The 21,016-nt window shown below is 37.9% G+C and overlaps 1 protein-coding gene across 6 annotated transcripts in view; it reads left to right on the top strand.

Moving 5' to 3' along the window:
• Window positions 1-21,016, top strand: part of MBNL2 (muscleblind like splicing regulator 2) — a 156,701-nt gene that overhangs the window by 38,850 nt on the left and 96,835 nt on the right. For all 6 annotated transcript variants that reach the window (XM_004467576.5, XM_004467573.5, XM_004467572.5 and 3 more), the window contains exon 2: window positions 10,685-11,458. In XM_004467576.5, coding sequence (XP_004467633.1) covers window positions 11,285-11,458 — 174 coding nt within the window. In that variant the 5' untranslated portion in view covers window positions 10,685-11,284. The remainder of the gene's footprint in view (window positions 1-10,684; window positions 11,459-21,016) is intronic.

Genomic DNA, 21,016 nt, shown 5'->3' with positions numbered 1-21,016 from the left:
GAGAGAATGAAAGAGAGAATACCAATGTGTGTGTTGACAGTGCCTTGTGTATTTAAAAGCCCCGAGAGTGGGTGAGAGCGGTTTCAGGAGGGGTCTGGTGGATTTTGCAGCCAAACTGCCTATGTTCCAGCCCTACATCTCCGTCCATATTCACCATCCACAAGTACGCTGTTACAGCTTCCAACTTCTCAGATCAATCCAGGCCATCAGACATACTCTCCGATTTCTCTCATCTTCATTGCCTTTCTCTTCAAAAACATTATCTCATATGGTTCTAGGAAATGTTTGTCCTAAGCTACTACATGGGCCTTATCTCACCTTTAAAGACTCTGACCCCATGTTTAATACTGTCATGCCAGAGATCTGTCAGCTGTACACATGAGCTTTCTCTAACACCATCCAGCACTGGCCTTTTTCTTCTGACTGAGATATGCATGCACCTCTCATTACACCCTCTTCCAAGTTGCTTGTTCTGATATAAAGGAAGCCGCTTGCTCTTCACCCATTTGCAGAACATGTGTGATTAGTATGTGCTGAGCCCACGACTGATCCAGGCCCACTGCTGTTATCACCCACACACAGGTGACTTGGCACATGCCTGCATAGACACACCTGCACACACAAAAGCAGACTTTAGCATACATTCAGAAGCAAACCATTAGCAGACACAGTTTCCACCAAAGAGAGAAAAACTCTATTGCCCACCATCTCAAATTCAGTAGCATCCCTATATATATTCTTGTCATACCATAGGCCTTTTTGTTCCTTTAAATTGTCCCATATCCAAGGTCTTGACTTTTGAAATTGGCAGTGTACTTCTCTACTTCTGTTCTCAGTTTGCCAAGGGTAAACAGAGAAGGCAGTAAAAACCATGATCGTCTATTTCAAACAAATTCTTGCCATTTCACAGAATTTGCATCTCCTGAGCCATTTGGTATGCCCTTTCTTTAGCTCCTGTTCCCTCTGTTATACCCCACAGTGGATGTTCTAAGCTTCAAGGTCCCAGCCCCACTATTGCCTGTCTCAGGGAGACACTTGACAAAGGTGTCCTCCTTACATTCTTCTGCTCTTTAATGTAAAACCAGGCTGCAGCCCTCACTTGCCACCTTCCTTCACTCCTGTGTCGAGTCACGTCTTCTTACCAAGGTTGACCCTCCAGCCGAGCTGCTGATCTTGTCCTTCCACTTTCTTTAAGAGCCTCTTTTTACCAATCATAGCTCTCTCCCCACACTTTGATCTTGCCTGTTTTTCCAAGCTAGTGTTCTGTTTCTCTCCTTCCATTCAGAAAATAAAGGAAAAGGGGGTAGTGTGATGGGAGATGCACGTACTCTCCTAGGTGTTTTACATAGTACATCCTTACAGTTCTGGAAGGAAACCTGAGCTTCAGAAAAAGTCATGCCCCCAAGATCACACAGATGATAAATGTCAATCTGGTTTCAAGGCCAAGAGAGTTAGAAACTCTCCTTGCTGCTACATGACATTCTTGCAGCACCAAATACTCCAAAGAGCGCTAGGCACTGGGGGCCTAATTTCCTCAGCTCCTCCCAATTCGCTTCCTACTTCTTATGGCATCTAGGCATCACTTGCTTGTCCATTTGACCCTTAATCTCTTTTTGGCTCTGGACCATTTTGATTACTCTCTCCATCTTGAAATTCTGAACCTCATCTTTTGGCATCCTTGATGTCTCATTATTCTGAGGCTCTTCTATCTCTCCTCATTGCTTTTCTGTGTCTTGGCCGGCTTCTCTTCCTTCTTCACCTTTAAATAACTAAATGAACTGTCCTTGACCTTGTTCTCACCTTTTTCTTTTCTCATCTAGGTATAGAGATACAGATATAGATGAAATATGTCAGGCTTACCCTTTCACTTGCTCTCTTTTTTAGACATTCTGTGACTTTAGTTGTCCTTTCTATGAACATGAATTCCAACTATTTATCTATGGCCATGGCTTTTCTGACTGGCTTCCCTGTTCCTGAGGAAAGGATCAATGTCTTTCTACCCATGTAAGATCTAGAGTCCTCTGGACTAATCCCTTTCTTGTACTCCTCATTCCCAATCTCTAAAGATTAGCCATTTCTAATGAATTTGCCTCAGCAATGATCTGGAAATGCCTTTCTCCTTTCCTTCCACTACTGGAACATAATTTTTGTCCTGGATTACCCCTTTTCTCCTGGACCATTGCTACAACTTTTAAACATTTCACACCTGTGAGCTCTTCCAATTCTAATGTAACTGAGGTAATGCTAGCAGAGAAAGCTTCCTTCAGTTGGAGACACATCTAGATCACTCTGGTGATCTCTGATGTCTGCCATATTAATGATCCTGGTGTTTTATTCCCAAGTCTACTAAGTCACACTGATGTAGCCTAACTCTTTGTAGTGCTAGTTCTCAACAGGGACCATACCACCCTATAAGGAGCACTTTGGAAATTTAAAGGAACACTGTTTTCTATTGTCCAAATGATTAAAAAGCAAATGCCAGGAATAAAGGATGTTATACATCTTCTAGTGGCTATGACACTGTAAATAATAGGCCTGTATCTCCCATGATTTTTGAATGTCCTACTGGACAGTCACATAGATAAAAGTATGTTCATAGTTACCTGAGCAAGATCCTAACTGTTTTCTGTATTTATATAAAGTGTTTTTTTTTTTTAAGTCTTAATGCACACCGAATTATTCTTAAATACAACACCCATGCAATTTGAGGAAAGACGGTTCTTTAATTTGTTAAGAACTCTATCAGGAATTGTTTAGCATTTTGAAAAAACACATCATTTGTCATACCTTTATCAGACGTTATTTGTGCCTGTCACATTCATGGTGATGCTATATATAAATGTCAGCATCTGACCACTTCATTCTGTCTTCTAAGGAAATGTGTTTAAGCACTGACATTTCAAAATCATCATTATTTGATAATAAAACTTCTTTGTTACTCTAGTTATAGCTTTGGCAATATAATGATTTTTAAAACGTATATATGTTGGCTACATTTTTCTTTTCACTTGATAATAAAAATTATGTTACAGATTTTTGGTATAAAAAGGTGAATTGGCATTTGTGGAGGTATAGGCAGATGAAATGGCCATTGGACTGGTGTCAATAGAGAGAAAAGGGAAAAGGTCAGCTGAAAAGCAGCTCTGTCCATGAGTCTGGGAAAGGAAATGGAAATTCTAGCAATGACTTCTCTGGTATTCAGGGCTAGATATCAGCCTGCAGTTCAATAATACTTCTGTCTGGCTGCAGCCACTGGGTCCTGGACATCCAGGAAACCGGTAAGTGCTATGTCAATCTTAAATAGTACCTAATATAATTGCTATTACTCTAATAAGAGAGTCTCCTAACTGAATTATAAATATTTGGATAGAAAACATAGACAGTGAAAAAGCATAATTTGGATACAAATATATATTGGATACATTATATCTGGATGCAGTTTCAAAAGTATATTTAGAAATTCCCTGCTCCCACCTCCCATCCCCTTGCTAATTGAAGATGGGGTTTCTTTCTCTACCCATTTCCTGGAAACTGCAGTGAAATGGATTGGAAATGCTCACATGTTAAAATGAGCCCTTGATTTTATGAATTTTCACTTGTACCTGAAGACAGAAGATATATGAGTAAAAATTTTAATTGGGAGTTTCTCCTTTTATTACCTTTATCATAAAACCCATAAAACATTAAAACACTGGCTTATCTGATTCTGTGTGACCTTGGGGTGTCTGTGTTTTATTTTTCCTATAGAAATGTATTTGGTAGTATGTCCAAAAGAACAAAGCACCATGTAAAGCGAAGACACCATTGTCAGTTATGTCTCTTCCCTTAGAATGAGTCAATGAGTGTTTGGAATTAATTTTAGAAGAGGATCTATCATAGGTTTGGTTAACTAATATTTTAGGAGGGACTTTATAACTTGTACCCAAATTCACTGAAAGGGCCCTTCTATTTTATTTGCTTACATTTCGTTGACTTCAGAGAAAATTGATAACTTTTTGTGTATTTGTATGCGTACATATACACAGATGCTATAAAAGAAACCAGTCTAAAGGTTTCTAGAAAGAAACATCTTTTAAAGATGATCACGTTTGCTGCTTTTTCCACTATATTTTCTTTAGGAAAGTCCATCGGGTCCTTTATTTTGCAGTGGGACCTCACCAGTTTCTGTACTTTTCCTTGATCCATTTAGCTTTCTGTGGGAAGGCCCCAGTTAGAAACCCTCTGCTCAGTGGCTGTGATTACAGGGCAATATGAAACCTCACTCCTGGGGATCAAGTGGCTCTCAGCCCCAGTACTTCAGCCAGCACCCTCCTCCCAGTCCCTCTCTAGTGGAGGAGTCTGCATCTGATAGGCTGGGATGCAGCCAAGCCATTGATCAGCGGGGACAGCACATTGAGAACGGCTTTACATTGGGCTCTTGAAAGAGGTGGGAATATTCAAACATCAAGCCACTCACAGGGAAGAACATTTTCATTTTAAAAAATATATGTATTAAGAATTTAAAAAATTAAAAATAGGAAGCCCAAAGATTAAAAAAATTAAAAATAGGAAACTCCAGGAGACTTTGTTTCTTTATTGTGATTAGACTTACGCAAAATAAAATTAAAGGCATCCTATAAATTACTTAATGAATAATGAGTCCTTGACTGTCTGACTCAGAAATCAGTTTGTTTTGCAAGGATCCTTTAATCAGCTCCCTAGGAGGCCATGTCTGGCAGACAGCTTAAATACCATAGATGGCCGAAAGTAACTAGAGGAGCTGTGTGCCTCAGAACTATTTTCCTTAAGGCGGCCTTAAATTTTGGTCAATCTTTGTGTCAAGATTGGACGTGATTGATGTTTTCCCTTCAAAAATGTAAAAAAAAAAAAAAGACAAGCTTTGGCAAGGTGGGACACCTCGGATACATAGCCTGAACTTGTCAGAGGCGAATGGAATGGATGGAGTGCGGAGTGCAAGACCAGCCTTTTCAAACTTGCCCTGCTTCGTAATTTAGATGCAAAACAATGTGAGCTGCAAATTCTTTTGCAACACTCACAGCTTTCTGAAAATCCAACACTTAGTAGAGTTTTGAACATATTTTGAAAACTGAACTGTCATCTAAATAGAGACCCTGAAAATAGCTTGGGATTATTTTGTCGTGTTGAACGGCAAGTCCTTTGGCATTTCAGGAAATACTACAGTATCGCCTTTCTTATCTTCAGACTTCAAGCTTGGCTTTCCTTTCAAGACAGTCAAGCAGTGAGCCTGGATATTTTATTATACCACACCCTGCCTGGAGAGGGTGGGGCACTCCAAAGGAACCCCCTCAGTACAGAGGACCGCAGGGAGGACTGAGGGCTGAGGTGTGCCAAAGTCACTGAGAACCCCAGGTCCCTTTAAGACATACTTCCAAAAGACAGTGGTGCCAGAGGCACAGCCCCACCCGTCCACCCCTGAAAGCCCTGCTTCCTGAGGGGGAAAGTTACAGCGCTAGGAGTTTGTAATTTCTTCATTCTCACAGAATCAAGTCTTACGTGATACAAATCTCTCTTTTTTTGTTTAGTCTAGTTCTTTTTTTGTTTTGTTTTGTTATTATTGATCTTAAACACAGCCACTGGGAGAAGCCAAGGGTCAGCCCACCAAAATTGTTTTCATGGGACTCATCGAACCCAAGACCCCGTGGGCAAGCAGGGTGGAGATCTCTCCTCTCTCAGCAGCCAGCAGGATGCCTGGCATACTGGTGGGTGACAAAATAGGCTTATTACAGTGGTTCTCAAATCAGAATCACTTGGAGAGCTTCTTACAACACAGACTGCAGGGATCCAACCCCCAGTGTCTGATTCTGTATGTCTTGGGTGAGGCCGAACGATTTGCTTTTCTACCATGCTCCCAGAGGATGCTAATGTTGCTTGGAAAATCATGGGGCTAAGAAGTCTGGGTTTTGAGGTTCAAATTGACCCTCCTTGGTGCAGCTTCCCACTCCCCATCTCCAGTTTCTATAGGTAGCAGCAAAACAAACTGCGGCCCCCTGCTGGAATTTTCCCACACGATAATACTGAAATTCCCTCTTCAGGGTATTATTCCTCTGGCTTGGATTTCCGTCCCTGTTAAAATGCAAGTGTTTCTTGGGGGAAAGGTCAGGAGTTCACTCAACAAACATTGTTGAACATGTTCTACATGCCAGGCACTGAATTGAACTCTGGGGTTTGAAAAATAACAGACAAATCTTTGCCCTGTAGGAACTTATGCTGGTGGGAAGTGGTCAGATAAATCAATAATTATAGTCCTCGTGAATTAAGGAATAATGATATTTTTTAAAAAATAACTACCAGATAGTGTAAAAGATGGGCAATAAGACACCTCATCAAAAGGGGGACGAGGAAGACAAAGGCAGGAGCACTGCAGCAGAATGCAGGGTCAGGGAAGGTTTGCCAGACTGGGTGACTCAGCTGAGCTTTGAAGAGCAAAATCATATCCTCTTCTGTGAGGAGCCTTAGAAAGACAGGATGGGGGAGAGAACTGGTTTCTGAATATTGGAGGAAGACAAGGAAAGGGGGATGCCAAAGGAGAAAAGAGAGGCCAGAGAAACAACCACAAGCCGCCCTCAACATTTTGTCTAGGTTCTGCACTCTGAGCACTGTCGGAGTTTGAGACATTGGAAATAAAACTGAAGCACAAGTCAAAAAGAAGTGTGGAAAATGGCAGCTCAAGCAAAGCACTGAGAGAGACTTCAACAGGGAACACAGGGAAATAATGTGAGCAGGAGACCCTGCTTCCGTGCACAGCCCCCAAAGTTCTGGGAAAGGTTATCTGATTCCTTGCATATAATTAGGGCCCTTGCGGGCACCTACACGACCTTTTTGAGGGTTAGAAAAAGGCGCCCTCTCCAGACAGACACATTTTGAACAGACGCCCTTCTGGGCGGATGAAATAGGAAACACGGCCCCTTCCTCGGGGCTCACACCTGGGCAGCGGAAATGGAAACCTGGGCTGCCTTTCAGCCGGCCCACAAGCGAAGCAGCCTTCCTGGCCGAGTGCTGGAGTATTCGGTTACTCTTCATACCCAGTGTGGCCGCTCGGCCCTGAAGCTTTCCATTCATCTGGGTTAGCAGCAGCTGGGAGGAAGAAAGCCGGCTCCAGGCCTTTGTAGTGACACCGCGGGCCTTGTTCTACTGAAAACGCTCTCTGGGTTCCCTTTGGATGCAAAATAAGGCAGTCTGGGAGATTGGGATTGCTCCAGATAACTGGCCCCAGAGTGCCTTGTGGCATTAGCGCTTTTTGGTCTCCCTGCTCTGAGTCTGTGCCTGTACCAGATCCAACATAGGCCCAATCCTGGTGGTCAATATAGAGCTGCAGAGAGAGAGAAAGTATGACAGTGGATGTATTCAGTAAATATTTTTAGAGCGACTCCTCCTTTTATCACCTTGCATCTGAATAGCACTTTACTACTTACAAAGCACTTTTATATTGCCCCTATAATTTGTCCTTTGTGGCAGCAGTGGGTAGAGTAGGCAGGGACATCCATTTACAGATGAAGAAACTGCATCTCAAAGTAATTAGGGGGCTTACCTAAGGTCCTATCACTAAGGATGTTAGCAAAAGGATGGCTAGAAGCTGGCTCTTAGGACAGGAGACTTTCCATCATTTCACAGATTTATGTTTTGGCAGATAACAAGATATCCAGAGCCCTTAAGACAGCATCCTCCTATAGAAGTATAATATGAGCCACATTTAGGATTCTAAATGTTCTAGTGGTAAAAAGCAGGTGAAATGAATTTTAATATTTAATCCAATAAACAAAAAAATTATCGATTCAACATGTAATCAATAAAAACAATATTCATGAGATATTTTACACCCTATTTTCAAACTATCTCTTCAAAATCAGTATGCAGCTTACACTTACAGCACATCTCAATTTAGATGCCAACTTTTCATTGAAAATAATCATCTGTGTTTAGATTTCATAAAGTTTACAATTGGAAAGGTAGATTCACATACCCAAGTTGTTCCAGTCATACTTAAAAGTTTTCGAATAATTGAACTGAAAATCAGCTTTTAAGTTTAAGTTAATTAAAATTAATAAAATTTTAAAATGCAGTTAGTTATACTATCCACATGTCAAGTGATTAAGTGGCTCCTATACATTTTCTAACACATAATCCCTGCTCTGAGGACCTTGCAGTCTAGTGGACCTAATATGATTAATTAGATGTGTTAGTATATTTCAGTCCTGTCCCTTGGTAACCATATTAAAATTGGTCTTCGCTATCCTTATCTTTTCCCAGTGCCCATCATTGCTCATCTCCTTTGGTGGTTCAGCCTAACCCTACACCCAATCTCTTCTCTCTCCCTCTTCCCCACAGTTGTCTGCCCCTACCCACTCCAGAAGATGGAGGTTGGGTAGTTCAAAGGGAGGCAGGGTTTTTCATAAGAGTAGCGGTACAACTTTTAAGATAGGAACAGTGAACAATCTGGGAGAGAGTAGTAATGCAAAGTTATGATGGCTATATGTTTATAAAGTTTGCATACTCCTTTTGTTCTGGAATGTCTGACACACTTGACTGTGATGGTCGGAAAGCTTGGCTACTCCAGCTTTAAAAAGCCAGTTTATGTTGATAAAATCTGAACATCTAATTTCTAGTTGGATTTTCGTATTAATTAAAAATAGGAATCTGTTTCTCCCAGGAAAAAAATTTACTTCTTATGTAAAAGTAGAAATAAAAGCACACGCTACTCACTGGACTGCTTTAAGCATTGTTCTTGTGTGGCTTTCTGAAATACTTTAGTAGTTACTCATATGCTATCTATGCAGAAATGTGTTCCTGTTTCTTTTCCGACTTGTGATGCCTTGGGACTTGTGCTGCCTCTCCGCCTCATCTTTGTTACCCTGTAGCCTGGCTCAGAGCCTGGCACATAGAATTCAGGCACTCTATAAAATAGTTTGCAAATGTCAACTAAATACCTTCAACTCACAATTTCAAGTCCCCTTATTATTAGTGCCACATCTCTGCTGACTATGTGCATAGAAATGCTTCCTTGTCCCTCGTCTCCCTCATCCTTTGTTCTCCACTGGGGTTAGAGGTGGGGATTCAGGTAATGAGGATACAGGCCTCGACTTGACTATGAAATCTGACCGGCAGTAAATTTGGTTATTAAACTCATCTTCTTAAACTCCTTAACTAAGCTAGTTGATTTTAGCTGCCGTTAACACAATGCTGCCAAACAGACGAGCAGGAGCCTGTCTGTCTCCCTGAAATATTTTCTAACTGAAGTTAGGTATGTGTCATGGTTTTTAAGGTTGCCAATTTTCTTAAATGTGCATACAATTATAACTAATGCAAACACTTTTACTAACAAAGAAAAGAATTATTGGGATGTAGCATTTCCCATCAGTTCCTAGAGATGGCCTGCTAAAGAAATGTTCCATGGTCAGATTGAGAGAAGCCAAGGCAGCTAGCTCTTCCTGTTAAACTCATCTCGCAGAGAGCACACCCAGGGCTGAGAAAAGCCCTGTTGCAAAGAACCTTGTTTGATTTGGTTTATCCCAGAGTTAACAAAACTTTTAATTGATTGTGGCACCTACTTTTTCAGGGAACACTTTGTAAACATCTTAAGAATTATTGCTTTTGGGACTTATTTGGTACATGCTGATTTAAAATAATCTACTTTCAATTTTCATTAAATGCTTGGTTCTAATTTTTCTAGAAGGACATCAAGGCTAAATAAGTATCTAAGGTAGCATATACAATTTATGAAAACCCACAGAGTTCTGGTATTTTGTCTTTTATTGATGCTTGACTCAGTGATATTAACATTTTTAATGTTTGAATTTGTTATCTTAAAAGAATTAAGAGAAACAAAATATGTTTATTTTAGGAATCTGAATTTTCTGATTATATTTTTGGTGTATACTTGTGTTTTTTATGCCAGCATTTTTAGATTGTGACTCAGTTTCAAACTAAACTAACACTAACTTGCTTTTATCCCTTCAGTCAGTGAGTCAGTCATCAGTTAAATCAGTCAATGATACGTTTATTCAATATATAATTTTGAGGACCAAATTGATGTCACTAGTGATACAGAAATGAGAAGTACAAACACTAGTCCTTGCTCTCACAGTCCTTACAGTCTAGAGGGGCAAAACTAGTATTAGACAATGCCATAACAATAGAGAGGAAGTATTGACAGATGTGAGAATAAATATCAGGGGCTCCTCCCTATCCATGTCTAAGTCTAAATCTCTGAAAACGAGAAAGGATACAAAGAATAAGGAAACCATGTTTCATCCTGAATGACAATATCTTTATTATATATGAGATATATCCTAAATAATTGTTTAGAACATTTCCAACAACAAAATCAATGGCCTAAATATGAAATTAATTGGAAACCACAGTTCTAATACACTGTTTTGGTGATTAAGCACATCAGATTGAATTGTTTCAAAAAGCCTAATTAATGTGTCTGCCACACTCATCTGTTTGAGTCATTCCTAACTTTTGGACTGCTGCCTGGATTAATTCTGCAGTACGGTTTCAGTTGAGTATTCCTATTTTTTTTAAAAAATGCATTACTTTCCTCAATATCCTCAAAGATCTATAAACTGAACTTTTGCAAATTCTAGATAAGGGTTGTATAGGTTTTAAAGTCTTGATTCCATTGAATTTGGATGGAAATTGATATTTTATTTGTGTTTTGTAGGTTGAAAATTTAAAAGTGCCTTGTGAGGTCAATTCTACTGGAAACTGCAGCCTGGGAACTCTCTTGGTTTTGTTTTTATTTGGTCGAATACATGGTACCCTGACCTTATGAGTGGAAGAAGATACCTCATTTGTCTGCCTTTGCCAGTTGATTGATTTTGGAACTTAAAAGGGTGGAAGAAGAAAAAATCTTGCTGAAGTAAGAACATCTGAGTGGCTTATTTTCCAGCATCGTAAATAACTGTATAAGCATCAGGACTAAATATTCTCCCAAGGAGTGCCATGCTATTGAAGTCACTTTATTAAAAGCAGTTGTGTCTGCAAAACAGTCAAGAGACTTGGACATTTACAGCCAGAGATGACACTGAGCATGCTTTTATCGCGGCCCACAGTCTTCAAGTGGGGCATATTGATTGATGAGTGACTGCCTGCCGATAAATTCTCTTATTCTGTTCTGTGGATTGGACTTCATTAAGCAATTTATCATTTACCTTAAGACTTACATGTGGGATTTTTCACAACAATAGTTTGGGAATTATTGGAACTTGGATTGATATCATCATTTAACAGAGACTAACAGTATCCAACTTAATTTTTCATAATGGCTTTGAACATTGCCCCCGTCAGAGATACAAAATGGCTGACTTTAGAAGTGTGCAGACAGTTTCAAAGAGGAACTTGCTCACGTTCTGACGAGGAATGCAAATTTGCTCACCCCCCAAAAAGTTGCCAGGTGGAAAATGGAAGAGTAATTGCCTGCTTTGATTCCCTAAAGGTAAGAGAATGCATTTTATATGTCATTTCAATGCCACATTTGCCTTTTAAACAGAATGGTTTTCATTGTACTTTTACAGAAGTTTAGCAATTGTGTTTAGATTCTATTTTTTTGCTGTGGTGACTACTGAGTGAATTTCATTCTAATTTTTTCATATCAGGTATATATAAATTTTTTACATATCCATGTTTAAATAAAAAATACATGATAGTATATTTCTGGTCTGGCATGACATTCATATACCCAAGAGTTTTAAATCAAAGTCTGCCTTGTGACAACTGAAGATAAATATTTTATTAATGTTTGATCTTCTGGAGGTTATATAAAGGTGAAGAGATTGAATGTGTCACTTTTTTTGTAGCAGTTACTCTGACTCACGTCTTCTGGCTTTCTTTCTTGACCAAGGGAGGGCTTCCTACAATATTTCTTAATAGGTTTTTTTTATTCCCTTTGAAAATTTGTAATGGCTGAAAGAAATTACTAAGTACACAGGCAACACTCCTTGAGAACCTACTGTGTATAAGCTATTAACATTCCCTACTTTCTGGTAGGGAAAATACAGCACATCAGCAAATAACTATAATGCTTAGAAAGGGACAAGTGCCTTAAGGCAGGATAGAGAGGCTTCCAAGGAAGTCTGGAGAAGAGAGACCTGGCTTCTAGCTAACAGTTTGAAGGAATGCTTTCCCAGGTTGAATGCTGAAGTTGAGTACATTTGGGGGAATTATAATGGAAGATCTAGTTGAAGGAAATGGGATGGTTGTGGAATCATAACTAATTCTTTGGGGGCTTATTGAGCCCTATAATTAGAGTACTATGAATTGCAGATTATCAAGGGCAGTCCTAAGGTGATGGCATTGTTTTCAACAGAGATAAGTAAAATATTTAGCTAAATAAGTTTAATGTTTACACTTTGTAAGACTTTAAATAAATAACTTTACCAAAGAGTTTAAAAAACAAACAAACCCCATGCTCTTGATATTAATTTGGGAAATCAGAGTGTTGTGTGTTTATATGATTGAGACCTTAGTCTAATCTTGGGTATTAAAGCAAGTGAGTATACCTTTGGGAAAATTTCATCTTATGAGTCAAAACTATATCATATAAGTCAAATGCTTATAAATATAAGACTTCAAATCTTACACATAGTATATATTAAAGGGAAAAATAGTCTATAGACTAAAAGCAGAATAATACATTTATAGCTTGACAGAGAAGTCTTTTAAAAAGGTTAAAATGTAAAAAGTTAGGTCTGTGATATTTAATCAACTACTACTATTTTATTTCCTTTTATTAAATTGGTTTATTAGAACAGACTTTAACTTTAAAATTATAAATCATTTTGTTTTAAAAAGTGAATAGGTAAATAAATCAAAATTTATATAAATTATAACAGTATAAGCACATCTATATATTAGTATTTTATTTTGCTTTTAGTAAAAAAAAATAAAGCAAATAGATAATTGCTTTTATGATTATCACCAATGGAAACATTCATTTTAAAAAGAAATGTAGATTAAAAACTAGAACATAAGAGCTTCAAGATATGGAAACAGGTCAAAGATGAGAAATTAATTTTCCAGGTCATTCACTCTTCATTTAATTAACCCAAGTCTTCTATGGTTTGATATTTAATATTAAATGTCACCATCTTAGCAATTTTCTTTAAACTCTGTATTCTTTAAACAAGTTAGAAAAATATTGAGAAAATAGTCCCAATCTATTAAGGATAATTATTTCCTTAATATCAATATGACAACAACTCCCGGATTCATTATATCACTATTTATTCAATAAGACCACAATTGTTTGATCTAGTTCATAGAAAAAGGATCAAGAACAATTATGTTTAGGTATAAAAATATGAGCAAAACCATGAGAATATTTAACACTATTCAAATAAAAAGGAGTTTTAAAAAAATCACTCTCGGGAGTATCTAAAGGAAGAATTTTCAAGTGTTTACACAGTTACATTAATACCTCAAGTTATCAGTTTACTTTTAGAAATGTAAAATTTCAGTTTATTTAACTTATGGTGTTATGTATTTTTAAATTGTCAAACTAAAAATATGTGAAAAGAGCTCAAAGGTATTGTTGTCAGACAGACCTGAGTCTAAATACGTGCTCAACAACCTACTAGCTTTGGGTGAGTTATTTATAATTTCCCTTTTCTGTATATGACAGTTGTTTGTCATCAGTGAAATTGTCTAACGTATGCATAGCGCCCAGCAAATGCAAGGATTAAAAATAATAATGCCAAAGCCCTTAAAACAGAGACTGACAAATAAAAAGCTGTCTAAAATAGTAACTACAGAGGAAAAAGATGATGATGATGATGAAACTGTTTACTTTATTACATATATATGTACACACATATGTATGTAGATGTATAGTGTTGCATGCAGTAGTAGAGAGAAAAGACAAAGACTTTGAAGTCAGACAGACCTGGACTTGAATAAATCCTGGCTGGGACACATGTTAACTATAATTTGAGACATGTTATTTTACCTCCCCTGTCCTCAGTTTCTGTTTATATAAAATCGATATAATAATTCCTACTTCATAAGTTATTGCATGGACTAAATGACTTAAGATCTGCTAGATGCTTGCACAGGGCCAGACATATTAGGAACTAGCAATGTTCATTTCTTTCCCTTCATAATAGAGTAAGTTATCATGGTTGATCTCTTGATTTTGACGATCACCATTAAAGGTAAGGCATGCCCACATCTTAAGAACTACTGTGTGTATCTCAGTCATGCAAATTAGTCCTGAAATTAAAAGAAATCAGGTCTGGAGCAGACAAAATTTTGATTGTCATTATTTATAACAAGATTTTCTTTTCTGAAAACAATGTGAGCTATTTATTTGTATTTTTTACTGTGAAAGGAATTCTTGGTGGCCTCTTAAAATAGGGAAAAGTCAATTGTGAACCTAAGGCAGCACTGATTTTGTTATTTGTATACATGAACAAGCTTTCAATATGTACATACTAAACAAATTGTGGGTGTTTAGAAAGAGAATTGCTGAGGTCTTTGGACAGAGTTGTACATACATAAATACTTTAATAGAAGATGTTTCAGAAAGTATAGCAGAGTTCTTACAGTGACCTTTGTACGTTATTCCCAACTGTGCCCATGTTGCATTTTATGTGAGACCATTAGGTATGCAAGCACCTGATTTTGTTGTTGTTGTTATAGTTTTATTACAAACAATGGACGTTTTAAAAATATTTTCAGGAAGGCAGTAGCACATTCTAGAACACTACTTTCCACAAGTTAGGTTAACGAGAAAAAGCAATTGTTTCATAAGCAACTATCTTCCCTGTAGCAAAGGCTCTGACCCTTCTCTAATACCTCAATAATCCATAAAATATTTCCGCTTACAGGTGGGATGTTTGAGATTTTTCTTTACAGGTTCTTTTCCCTGTAACTGATAGGAATAATATCTGGACTGTTGTGCAAATTGAAGCCATTTAAGAAGGAATGAATTACCTTTATTCCTTATTAAGATTAAAGGTTTCTTTATTCACCACTTTCATGAAGTATTTAATATATTAGCTCAAGCATTTGAATTTAAACTTTTAAAAAAGAAAGCTATTTTTAAAATTATATTGCTGATTTTGGTAAAAACACTTCTAGAGTATTTGGGAAGATCTTTGTAGACCTTATATAATCTTTTGAACAACAATTAGTTCAAAGAGAGAATGATCCTTTTCTGTTCAAGATCTTCAAGCGGTTTCCCATCTCACCCTGGCTGATCCTTAGAATGGCCTTCTGGAACCTGTGAGTCTGCTTCCCACTCCAACCCCTCTGACTTCATTTCTACCACTCTCCTTTCATCTAATCCACTCCTTGCTGTCCCCTGAATTGGCCCAGCGTGTTTCAGCCTTAGGGCTTTTGCTCTTGCCCTTTGGTCTTCAGGCTTCTGTTTAAAAATTAATATTTTTAATTACTAATTTATTAGTGAAGGCTTCCTACCCACCTTATTTAAGTAGTAATCATTCCATCACCAGGACCCCATTTCCTCCTCATCTTACTCTACTGTTATCCCTAGCTTTTATTAATTAGCTGTCATCCTCCTCCAGCTTCCTAGAATGCAAGCTCCATGTTGATAGAGATTTTGTCTGTTTTGTTCACTATTATACATGCAGTATCTAGAGCAGTGTCTTGTACATAGTAGATGCTCAATAAATATTTGTCGAATGATAAAGCGTGTTTATCAGGAAAGTAATCAAGCCTTTTAGGTTTGCCACCTAAACTTGTACAGGTCATACACTGCACACCAGGGGTGCCTTTCTCATCATAGTCTTACGTGATCAGCATCCCCTGGAGTTGTGGAGTATGCAACCTCTGCCGCTATGAGCTGTGGCCCTGTTCTCAATATCTCAATAGATGTCAAGATCAGAGAGCTCTGTGAAGAAATTACAAGACACAGGTATAACTCTGGAAGTATAATCCAACATTGCAAATTTGACAAGTAAATCATTTGATTTTTCTCTGAAGGATATTCAAGTGGTAACTGATGAAGAGAAGCTGCTTTTTATACTTTCCCATTCTAAATTTCAAAGATGTAAACAAAAATAGGTTTTGCTTATTTGCCTATAGGACACTGGCTATAATTTGGCTGGTGGCAAATAAAATTTTAGTCTTCATATGTATGGATTCCAGTGTTACAATGAAAAGTGGTAGATATGTGGACATTTTAAACAGTTCTTAAAAACATATCATAAAAGCTACCAAAAATGTATTTGGTCTTGCGTTTAACTTTGTGTTCTTGAATTTTTCCTGGACTCTTACATAGAGGCTAATTCCTTGCAGAAATTGTTTCAGAATTTTCTAAATTACATGTTCAATTTTGGCCTGGTTTGTAAATATAATAGATGATTTTAAAAAATTATTCATAGTAATCATTGTAGTAGTGTAAAGCCTACTATATACATTAGGCATTTTTTATGCCTTATCTGTTTATTCCAACAACTCTGTAAGGTGCATGTTATTAAATCAGTTTTACAGATGTGCATACAGGTTCAAAAACTTTAGTAACTCACTTGTAACTACCAAATCTGTCAATGATAGAAAAGGGGCTTGACTTCAGGTAAGTGTAACCCAAAAGCCAGTCCTATCTATTGCCTCCTCCTCTTTCAGAATAAATCAATGATGTAGTTAATTCCAAAAATTCCTAATTGTTTAATAATATTCATGGTTAACAAGTTTAGCATATTGAAATGCAAATTTAAAAAATCTAAAATAGAAGTCCCCAGGAATAAATGTGTTTAGGTACTAGAAATGTAAATATTTTTTTAAAAGAGAGAAAGTACAAGAGATAGGAAGTACATGTTGTATTTACTTTTGTTTATATCTGTATACAAATATTATACCATCACTTACGAGATCTCTGTAACTAAAATAGTTTTTGTCCAAGATGTTGGTATGTGTGTACACGTGATTCTGAAATGTACAAATAGGCTTTAGGATTTAATTGTGCGTAGGAGAAGTTCATGCTTTAAGGATTCTTGAACCCCACCATTTTACTTTCTCTAAAAGAGGACCATTTTCCTAGCATCTGGCTTCTGCCCTTCCCATAGAAAATAACCACTTCCTCTATCATGCCCTCCCCAGTCCCTATACAGACCTCCATATAAGTTTACTCTTGTAGGTTCATTTCCCAGTATGAACTTGTAAGTTTCCAAGATTAATAGCTGTGTCTTAGTCATTTTGTACCCCAGGATAGCATCTGGTATGTGGTAGAAATTCAATAACTAACACTCAGATAATGTATAAGTTAACAAAGGAATCCCTACAACTTTTCAACATGGATGTATTGATGATTATTAATGACCCCCAGATGCCCAAGCTTCTTTGAATCACTCTTCACCATTTTCTTTATGAGCTCTGGTTCATTGCACCGGCCTGAACAACCTCACCTTGGAATTCTCTCCTGCTATGTTTCCCCCCTATGGTGTTTCTCTAGTTCTCCTACCACTCTAACTTTCCTATTTTATCTCTAATGTCATCTCTACCTCCCCTTACTCTGTCATCATGGATCCTTTCTGAGACTCAATATTGACCTTTTCTATTTCAAGTGCAATGAGAAGCTGAGAGTTTATCTGCATTCATGATTCAATTCCTATCTCTGTGCCAACAGAACCCAAATCTGGGTGTAGGCCACTTCCTTGTCAACTTTATGACTTCACCTGCCTACTGAACATTCCCACCTGAATGGCCCATTGTAACCACTTCAAAATATCTGAATGCAAATTCTTCACCATGACCCCACTCGAAGCCATGCCTGGTTCTCTAGGCACAATGCCTTAGTCTGATCTTTAAGAATTATATAGAATCTATAGAATCTATAGAATATTCACCCAGAAAAGTGCCCATACTTACACTCTATTGCAATTTCAAGACCTCATGGGTTTCCTGTTTGCCACAAAAACTATCTACTGGGAATACAGATTAAGAAATCCTAATCTTAGGAGAAATCTGAACCATAAAAGTGGGCACAAGAAAGCCAGAGGTTTTCACAAATTTTCTTACAGGCAAGATTAGCACTGAATCCTACTAGCAAGATATTCTATGCTAAGTCAGGAGATACATTTAACTTTCAAAACAAGAGGAGGCCTGTTACTCCCTATCTTAAGAGCAGGTTGAATCTGTTTCATTCCCTTTCGTGAATAAAGGAATGAGGATTCTCAAGGAGTAATGTCTGTCTTACTAACTTAGGCATAGCACATACCTGGCATCGTGATGCCACTTTCCTAGAGATACAGCTTCCACTAGCAAGATGCCCGCATCCTGGTCCAGTTTACAATGCAAAGTTAGACAAGATCATCTTTAAACATGGAAAACATCATAAATGAATCATTGTATAATGTAATGAGCCAAAATTAGATTTCAGAATCTATCTCTACACAATGCCAGGAATAACCACTAGCCATCACTGGAGTTGGCAAGCGAGAGATGGCTTAAAAACTCCAAAGAATTTTTGGTGCTGAGTAGAAGAAGGAATGAGGATAAACTGGCATTCTATAATTATAACATTCTGTGGTGATAATGTGCAAGAGTAGATTAAAAATAATTCATGGAAGAAAAAAAAATTCATGCAGAACACTGGCAAAACTTATTTTTCCTTAAAAACGAATGGGGCGAAATATAATTTTAACTTATATATATATATTTTTAATTATATTCTCTAATAATTAGTTTGTTATTTACGTTGACTTGGGCAGTGAAGCTAAGTTTTGTTAGTTTAGCATACAGTTCCTATTAAACCATTTCTCACTGAAGCTGAAGGAAAATGAAATATAATTATGTTAGAGGATTTATCTAATCTATTTTTCTAAAAATTGAAATAGTACTAATTTTGTCGGTAATCCATTTTTTTTTTCAGTCAAACTTTTTAGTTTTATTTGAGAGATTTTTAATGCAATGACTTAATAGGAAGCAAAGAACTAAAAGAAAAAAACATGGGCTTGGGAATCTATATCTGAGCTCTGGCTTTACCACAGGTAACCTCAGGTCATCTCATCTCTCTGGGCTCCAGGTTCCTCACCAGTAAATACTTGATTCCTCGTTCAATCATTCATTCCTTCATTCATCCCCTCTTGAATTAAATGAGAGGTACAAACTCAAAACTGCAGGAACCAGGCAGGTAATATGAATGAGGGACTCGGCTCTCAGTGTTGGAGAGAGAAAGGGAATGCTGGAGCCTGCTGCAAACTGAGGAGCACAAAATCTTTCTATTCCTGGCAGCCGCCACTCAGCAGCAGACCCCGCTACCTGCCTTATGGGTGATCCAGGTTATTTTTAAAGAAGAACCAAGGATTCAAATGCTGACATGACGTTTCCCAGCTTCTAAATCTTAGCAACCAATCAAAAGATTTTAAACACTGCAGGCCAAACTAAAAAAAGATCTGCGGGACAGATCTAACCTGCGGTCACATTTAACCTCTGAAATAAACAGATAAATGAATATTGATCAGTAAACACTGGAAATACAGCAGCATGTGTCACTTCTTCCATCAATAGAGAGAAGTGAGGGCAGAGTAAATTTATAAGTGAGGGCAGAGTAAATTTATAAACTCCCCTTACCTCACTGGCTACCCCTTCTCTGTCTCCTTTCCTGAATCTTCCTTCTCCTCCTTACCTCTCAGGGCTGGAGTCCCTCTAGGCTCAGTCCTTGAAAGTCTCTCTCTCTCTTCCCACCCACAGTGGACTCCTTATTCTTCTGAGAACTCACCAAACAGTTTCTGGCCTCAGTGCTATCGTTCTTGCTGGTCCATATACCAGAAAACAGGACTCCCTGGTGATTTCCCCAATCCAGTAACCGTGAACATTTTCTATGCACTGAACATTTCTCAATGTGTGTCTCCATCCCTGATCTCTCCTATCAAGTCTAGAATCTTGCATTCAGTTGTCTACTTGACATCTCTACTTAGATATTTAAATGACATCTCAAATTTAATATGTCTTAATTCCCCTTCAGTCAGCTGCTCCCTAGTATACCCATTCTCAGTAGATGGTATCATTCATTCAGTTAATCAGATCAAAATCTTGAAATCCTGCTTAATTCTTATCACATTGCCATATCCAGTCCGTCAGTAAGTCCTATGCTTTCTGCCTTCAAAATATATTCTAAATCTGAGCACTTTTCAGCAATTCTATCTCAACCACCCTGGTTTAAACCACCATCATGTCTCACATGGACCGTTACAATGGTCTATAAAAGCTCTCACTTTTGTCCCTCCCTCCTCAGCAGGCAGAGTGATCCAATTAAAACTCATAGCATGCCACTCCTTGGTTCAAAATCCTCCGATAGATTTCTGTTACACTGATAAAATCCAAAGACCCTTAAGGCCCTATCTGATCTGGGCCTCTGCTGCATTTCTCGGCCCAGAAACCTCCCACTCTCCCCTTCACTCATCATGCTTCTACCACAGTGGCCCCTTTGTCTTGCTGTCCCTTCCACCTGCAATGCTCTTCCCCCAGGTAACCACAGGGCTCACTTCCTCACTTTAGTCAGGTCTTTGCTCAGATGTCACATATCTATCCCCAAAAGCACTCCCAGAACCTAGTCTTAAATGAGATTATCTATCTACATATCTCTTCTTCATCTCTCTCCTCCAATAGAATCTAAGGCTGTAGGGCAAGGATTCCCCTGCCGTATCCTTGTGCCTGGCATCTGTTGGGTGTTCAATCGTATTTTCAAGTGATTAAGGATATCCTTAAATCCAAATCTTTTAGATATAACTCTTCCAACACACTTCAAAGCACTTTTCTGGCTACCTATTACTTATTTCTTCTATTAATATACAGATGGAGAAAAAAAGGTTAGAGATTTTTTTTTTTTTTGTACAGTATGGCTGGTTTACAATTGTGATGGCTAATTTATGTGTCAAATTGGCTAGGCTATAGAATTCAATTATTTGATCAAACATATTTAGGTGTTTCTGTGAGGGTGTTTTGAAGATGTGGTTGACATCTACAATCAGTTTACTTTAAGTACAGTAGATCAGCCTTGTTAATGTGGGTAGGCCTCATCTAGTCATTTGAAGGA

This window comes from Dasypus novemcinctus, chromosome 15, assembly GCF_030445035.2.
Source record: "Dasypus novemcinctus isolate mDasNov1 chromosome 15, mDasNov1.1.hap2, whole genome shotgun sequence".
Taxonomy (NCBI): Eukaryota; Metazoa; Chordata; class Mammalia; order Cingulata; family Dasypodidae; genus Dasypus; species Dasypus novemcinctus.
Note: the sequence above shows the minus strand (reverse complement) of the source record. Positions and strands in the feature narration are given on the sequence as shown.